This window comes from Apus apus, chromosome Z, assembly GCF_020740795.1.
Source record: "Apus apus isolate bApuApu2 chromosome Z, bApuApu2.pri.cur, whole genome shotgun sequence".
In the NCBI taxonomy this organism is placed as follows: Eukaryota; Metazoa; Chordata; class Aves; order Apodiformes; family Apodidae; genus Apus; species Apus apus.
This window is the reverse complement of record NC_067312.1, coordinates 19309206-19316927: the sequence shown is the minus strand read 5'-3', so window position 1 is coordinate 19316927 and position 7722 is coordinate 19309206. Positions and strand designations below refer to the sequence as shown.

The following is a 7722-nucleotide window of genomic DNA, read 5'->3' as shown; positions in this document are numbered from 1 at the left end:
GCACTGCCTGGCTCGGCACGTCTTGACTCGGCTCAGCTCGGCACTGCTTGGCACGGCACGGCTCGGCTCAGCACGGTACTGCTTGGCTCGGCTCGGCTCGGCACGGCACGGCACGGCACACGCACGCCTGCAGGCTGCGCGGGCAGCCCGGCACATGCTCAGTCTGCAGCTCCGTCCCGCTCAGGCTCCCGCAGCTGCTCGGCGGGCGGGGCGGCTCTGGCGGCTCCTCGGAGGCTGCTTCGCTCGGGGGAGCTCAGGGGGTTCCAGCAGCGCCGTGAAGCCGGCAGAGGTGTAATTTTAAAAGGATCCCTACCAAACAGGCTGTGCCGTTCCCCGCGGGCTAGGGGTAATGCTCTTGTCTTGAGAACAACCTGCGGCCGTAAAGCGAGTTTAATTCCCTGACAAGAAGGCTGGCGACAGCTGTCATTGCATTTTTTACCATTATGTATGGGATTCTTCCCTAGAAACTCTGGAGATGGCACTTCTCTCGTCTGGCTGTAAATAATGAGATAGACCACAATGGATTTCAGTTCCTCATCAGTGTTCGATCAGCACAAAGGTAAGTCACCTGCTACTAATTTCAAAATCCTCTGGTCCTCCCATGGAAATGTACTAAGCTTACTTGACAGAACGAAGAGCAAGAATTTTTTTAAAAGATCAGGCCTCATAGAGGCCTCATAGAGATTTTGGTTATATATGAAGGAATTTCTTCCATCAGTTTTAGACATGGATATTTCATGCTACAGTTGTTTTTAAACATCAGATTTTTCAGCAGAATAGCAACAGCATCTGATTGCTTATGGTTAGCATGAAGAGATGTATGCATATATTTATTATTTATATTATCTATTGGTCCTCTTATGGAGATTAATATATATAACACAACTGCAGTATTAGCAAACAGCGCAGTTTAAAATGGGGTAAAAATCTAAGGTAAGCTGATTTTTGTAAGTCCACTAGTTTGTATACACTAAAAGGACAAGATGCTGAGAAGTGATTCGTTTTGTTTCTGCAAATGTTAGCTATATGGATAAGTATTGCCATAACTGTGAATATCAGGTATCTTTAAAAAGCCCAAACATTAATATTTTCTACCTGGTAGAAAATCAAATACAAATTTCTGTTGTCTGTTTTTAAGTAAAATGGTTGAATTTAGTGTTCTTATTTGTGGATACAAGCTTGTATGCCTTACAGTTTAATCTGCTGTAAGGAATGTAGTGGCATTTATGTTATGTTCCCAAAGCAGGAAGCTGTAATTGGTTATCAGTGTTGCAACAAATTTCTCTTTAAATGAACTTGCCAAGTAATTTGTGTACAGGGGCCACTGTTTCCAGTGCACACCTGCAAAGTGTCCAAGCTGACAGGGCTGTGCTGGCCCCACGATGAAGATGCTGACTGTAGAAAAAAGATGGAAGGGCAGGAGGAAAACAGACGCTGCAGTGCCTTTTGGGCAGGCAGGTTCCACAGGTTGCGCTTTTGTACATGCAAGGTAAATAAATACACCCCACGTAAAGCAGTGTACTTCTGGCTGCCTTTCAGCCACTGTAGCACTCAAAGCCTGACACAAGCTTTTAGAGTACTAGTCTACACCAGCCCAGCAAGGACCCTGGCCTGAGTAGATGGGGAACAGAGGGAAGCCATGAAGCTCTCCTTCTGCAGGCACTATGGGTGTGCACTGTGCCACACGCCCACCCAGCAGTGCTTAAACTGGGGAGGGATAGAGGAAACCCTCCACACTCAGTGCTCTGGGGATGGCTGTCAGGGAGCTGATGGAAGTGGTGCCAGGAATGAGGCTAGAGTATGACTAGGTCTGGCGAAGGAAAAATCAAGTCTCCAGGTGGATAAGGGGGTAGACAGCAATGCTGGAGACCCCTAGCCCTAACCACCTTACCTGGACAGAGAGAGTTGGGAGGCAACATCTGCCTGTACATCCCCTTGCTAGTAATCTGCAGCCTCTCCTCTTGCCAGGCCACTCTCCACGCTGACCCATTCATATTTCTGTCCAGCATCATCTCCCCAGCCATGTCACACTCCACTCACAGCATCTCCTGAGCAAGAGGATCTGCTCCAGATAAATTCATCATCTCCCCTCCATCATCAGTGCAAGGATGCTGGTTTATTAGATTATTTGAGACTTACTGTTTGCCTTCCCTGCCAGCTGCGTGGGAGAGAGATGGGAGGCAGGAGCAGGCAACACACAGTAGTGGTACACTGAATCCATTGGTATCAGGAAAAGAAAGCTCTATTCAAAATTTACAATGTATGGTGGATTTTATCTGAAAAGCATGCTGATGTCTTGGCACATTACTAATTTAAACAGGCTTAATTTTTTTAGCATTCCAGGATTGAAAATCATACTGTGTCTTTGAAACACTTCCTACGGTACTGCTCATTAGTACCCCATAGCACTAATCAATAGTAACAGCAGTAGCAGTATAGGACTTACAGAAGCCAAGTGACATCAGAAACCCCTCCTCTGCTAGTACTGCTTGGTGCCATTGAAATGTGCACCCATGTCCCCCAGTTTCTTGACCAAGTAAGCTGGAAGAAGATTAAGTGGGAGATGTTGTGTCACCTAGAGCCAAGTGCATCCAGAATAAACAACATCCAAGCCCTTCTGGCATTTCCTGATCCCTGTCATATGAAGCATAAGAACGTGCATCTGTCTTCCTCCTCAACCCCTACCCAAAGCCACAGAGGTCATGCTAAAGACACCCTGCTTGAAATTGTGTCACCCTATAGAGATGGAATTAGCATCAGTCTGCTTTATGTGAGATGCACAGTATGAGCGCTCATCAGTTCCTCCTGGCCCACTCTCTGTTGCCAGCAGGGTAATAGCCTGGTCCACCTGCCTCTCCTTGCTCTGACATCTAGGACTTACCGGTGGGGAAGTGTGAGGAAAGGAGCCAGAGTTCTGCAAGAGGAGCCATGAAGAAAACTTTATCCATCCATCCATCCATCCATCCATCCATCCATCCATCCATCCCTGCAGAGTTTTTCTTCCTCTTCTCACACAGGACATTAATTGCTCTGGGAAAAGCAGATTCAGTCCAGCACAAGCAAAGACACAGGGGAGAAGATGTTTTGGTTTTAGACAAAACAGGGCAGAGGGAGTCAGGGACTCATACAGTGCACATCTCTGTCGTAATCTTGCTGCCGTACTGCCCTTTGGATAAGCAACTGCTCTGCTCAGGAGATGGAGGTTTCCTTTTTTGACTGTTCTGCTCCTGACTCACAGCAGGATAATTTAACAGTACTTAAAAGGCTGAAGAGCAAAAAGTACAAAATTCACATTTGAATGCATAAATGCAGGTGAGGGCCCCTTCGATCCACTGTCTCTCTCAGCACATCTAACAGTTTCTTTCCCAATGCCAGCAGCATCTTCTCTGTACCATTCCCATATAATAACCACCACATGGAGGTATGAGAGGAGTTGTGTCAGTACATGTGGCTGGCACCTTCTGTGTCCCTTCAGAGGAGCAACACAAGCAATGAACCTCTCTGCCTTGTCTCCCTGCCTTCAGCTCAGCCCTTGCTATATCCCTCTTAGAGTAAGGGGCTAGCTCAGGCCGTGTTATTATTCACTGCATTTACTGATTGTGTGAGCACTCTGCAGATCTCGCATGATACAAAAGTCCAATTAATGGGCTCTGCAGTAAAGTCACTTCGTTTTTCATATACTAGTCACTGATGATGACTCTCCAGGGGCAATGACTCTCAGTCTCTCCTGATCTCCCAACCACACAGGTCACAGTTTCTGAGACAAATGAACAGTTCCCTCAGCAATAGGCTCTCCAGAAGAACAAAAATCAAGTTAACATTTTTAATTTACAGATTTTATCAAATGGGTAATTTAAAAGAACAGCTAGAAGAAAGTATATTAAATTCTATTCAGTTGAATAGTGATGAAGAGGGAATCTGTGCACTGGTGAAGACAGATGTAACATCAGCTTTCTGGATTTTCCAAGCGCACAACCAGAGCTCCAGCTCTGACAGACTAACACGTCCCAGGATAAGAGTGAGCTGCACTAACGCGTCCCAGGATAAGAGTGAGCTGCACTAACGCATCCCAGGATAAGAGTGAGCTGCACTAACGCATCCCAGGATAAGAGTGAGCTGCATTTCCATGGCAGCCAAATTTTGAAGTTGAGAGTGATGACAGCATCCCAAGGAGAGGTCACATATGGGGAATTATGCTGGGCTATAAACCCCAGCATGGAGCTCATGCAGGTTCATCTTTGACAACATCTAATCACAGTAGTGTGGCTAATCATTCAAAATAAAGATCTGTTAACACTCAAAAAGATATATGACAATGTTTAAAATATATTTTATAACCATGTATTATTAATAATGTGGTTTATTATGAAAAAGACTTTTACTAACTTTTAAAATTCTCTTAAACCATCTCCCTTTTTTCTGCACAGCTTACATAGTTATGCTGTCTCCAGAAGACAGGACAGTCTGGATAAGTCACCAGTTACTTAATCTGTCTTTCCTTTGATCAACTCTCTAGTGTGATTTAGGCATCAGTTTTACTTTCTCCTGCTCATAAGGTAGTGCAGTGGCTGGACAAATGTTATGCTCTGTAGTTCTGACCCTCAGCCACAGTAAACAGCACAGCTCACTGCAGGTGTACTTCTTTTTTAATTAATAGATACCAGAAACTCTTTTTAAAATTAAACATAAGACTGTGGCTGACCAACAACACAGATCTAGGAGATACCACTACATCAGATTTGATCTTTCACCAAAACATCAATTCTTTTGACTCCAGTAGCTAACAGATTAGTTAAAGTTCACCTGAAGCCAAAGGAAGTGCAGGCATCTGGAGCACAGGATGACCAGTCTGGAAGGAAGTTACAAGCAAAGAAGCAAAGAGAGAATCATCTAATTAATTTCTCTAGAAACAAAAACCTGAGGAGTGTTCTGGAACACATCCTGCAAAACATCTGCTTTAAATAAAACCTCATACTGTAATTTCAGACAAACTAAACCTCTCCTGAGTCCCAAGCAATAGCCTACCTTTCCTTTTTGCAAGAATTATTAATACAAACCATTACTGCTGGAAGTTCACCTTCCTCAGAAGAGAATGACACTCGACACTGCAGGGAAAAGAAGTGATAAGATTCAGTCTTCTGGCTGGTGCAAGGATAACACTGTAACTGAAAACACCTGTGTCCTGATTTCATCCTATTTCATGAAAGTGTAGCCAGCAGTATTATGAGCTAATTCAGCTATTTTCTCATTGTTTCTCAAGTCATGTTACATTTATGTTAGAATGATTTCTTGTAAGTGGTGGACACTTTCCAGAAGTTTTCTTATGTCTTCTCAGTGCCTATGTCTGACAGTTTTTGGAAGAAGTTATGATGAAAACCAAGTTGTAGATGATTAACAGAAACCACAGTGCTGCTTAGATAACACTTTGTTCCATCTCAGGTTATATAGGCAAGAAAACTCAGTGAAGTAAGTGTCATTATTTTAATTGTTAATAATTTTTACTTGCTTTCTGCTTACTCATGGGCATACGCCTCCTCTGCAGGTGATGCAGCAGAAGAGATTGACTTGACTGTGGTTTACCAAGCAGCAGCTAATGGTGATGTGAACACACTAACTGCAGTGATTCGAGAAGATCCTTCCATCCTGGAGTGCTGCGACAGTGAGGGTAAATGAAGGCTGAACTTGCTCTCAGGGGATAAATTGCTTCAGCTTGCAATTAAATTTTCCCTTTTTTTGTAATCTTGATTTTTGTGTTCAGCAAATTATATTTAGTGGCAGAATATCGGAAATTTGAGGTATTCTTTGGAACATCCACTGGAACTGCTCAGTTCAGATACTTCTTTCCCCCCTGTAATTGTAAGATTTTTATATGGATGCAAATAAGTTGTTTAGCTATGATTGGGCAGTTCTTCAGCACTAATCCATTTTATCTTCCTTAGGAAGATGGTGAGAAATTGTTGTAATTTTAGGGAAGGAAAAAGTATTTTTTTATCAAAGCTAATCCTATACACTCTGCACATCTCTAGAGTAGAGGGTTCCACTGAAAAACTCATCTATGTACAGGCACAATTTGAATGACTTTGTCATGTAAGTATTTGCCGAAGGGTTGGTTGTACAATTCACAGTGTTCTAAATAACCTGTTTTATCTGCGAGACTGGGCTTCAGTTCATTTTGTGTTCAAGTTACTATTTAATGTTATTACAAAGCACTGTTCTTTGGCTGGGTTTTATATAGATCTGTTTTCCAAGTGAATTAGAGCCACAGATGTCTGGAAGCTTCTCTCAAGAAGACTTAGTTTATTAAAAAAAAAAAAAATAATTGCACTTTCTCTGAAAGCATCCATATGAACGCTGTCTATTCCAATCTTTACCAGTTTTTACCAAGTTACCAGTTTTTCCTATCCTTTAAACCAGACAGCCTAATTGTTTAGTCCTTAAAACACTATTGATCAGTAGGGAAAATGCTTAACCAAGCTAAAATGCTCTGAGTCCAGATCTTTAATGAAAGATGAACTAGGTATGAAGGGCAGTGGGTGGAGATAAACTGATCAGCAAACAGGTATATTTCAGCTCCAGAAAAACTCTGTTTACTTGGTTGTACATCCAAATGTAACTAAAGACCAGTCTTGCAAGACAGAACATATGGCTCATAACCTGTACATATGGCAGAGCCTGCATAACCTCAGGTTGAGTAGCACGCATTTGCTCAGCAGTCTCATTGAATCCAGTAAGAATAATTATTTTTCAATTGTCTGAAGTTTCTAGTAGTCTAATATTCATGTTTAGTCCAGCTTAGTAATTTTAAGTTGCTTTGTCAGATCCTGCAGGAAAATCTTTTGCTGTTATTTAGCATTTAAAAGAACGGATGGAAGAGCAATTAAAAGACATCATACTACTTCATAATGAAATTTGAGTATTAGGTTGGAATGCAGATTTCAGGGCTTTTTCCAGCACATACATTCTTTGCAGAGTATAAAATAAGTTCTTGTGACAACACAAAAGAAAATAGTCTATAACAAATCCAGTTTTTAAAATCAGTTATTGTCCATATAAAGCATCAACTCACACACATACACCTTTGCATGGGACAGGGCTTGGCATCATTAGTCTTTCATAGTGACAGAATTAATCTGGACCCTGAGAAAATTAGCCGAGTACTATCTGGCTACTAGTCACTCTGAAGAGTATCAGCCTCCAATATGGTGTATAAAGCAAACAGTTCATACTGGGAGCTTGTCAACAGAAAAACACTTTTCCCTCCAGAAAGACAGTTAATGAGGCAAGGCTTATGAGGCTAATGAAGTCATGCTTTTTTAAAATCAGTGGTCAGTAACTGGCCTAGCAGTTACTTCCTGCCTGCAAAATGCTGAGTACAACTGTTGGACAGTTGTCAGGGAAAGGATTTGTAAATTTGCCAGTGCTAACATTAGAAAATAAGAAAATATCTCTATCTTGTGGCTTTGACAAAATAAAAATTGTAAAAGAACATTTGACTTTCCTCCCCAGGTTGCACACCTTTGATGCATGCTGTGTCAGGACGCCAGGTTGACACAGTGAAGCTTCTGTTGAAGATGGGAGCCAATATTAACACTCAAGATGCTTATGGACGTACCAGTTTATCTCTGGCAACTTATCTGGTACCAAGACTTGGGGCAGAAATACGGAAAGACAGATGGAGTGAAGGGAGTAAATGTTCAGACTAAATAAGATTTCTTTTTATAC

General features: G+C 42.2%; 1 protein-coding gene across 1 annotated transcript in view; it reads left to right on the top strand.

Annotated features, from left to right (window-relative positions):
• The first annotated feature begins 313 nt into the window (after nt 1–313).
• Nucleotides 314–7722, top strand: part of ANKRD55 (ankyrin repeat domain 55) — a 50408-nt gene continuing 42999 nt past the window's right edge. Inside the window, exons 1-3 of the mRNA XM_051642705.1 lie at nt 314–559; nt 5543–5665; nt 7507–7637. Coding sequence (XP_051498665.1) covers nt 520–559; nt 5543–5665; nt 7507–7637 — 294 coding nt within the window. The 5' untranslated portion in view covers nt 314–519. The remainder of the gene's footprint in view (nt 560–5542; nt 5666–7506; nt 7638–7722) is intronic.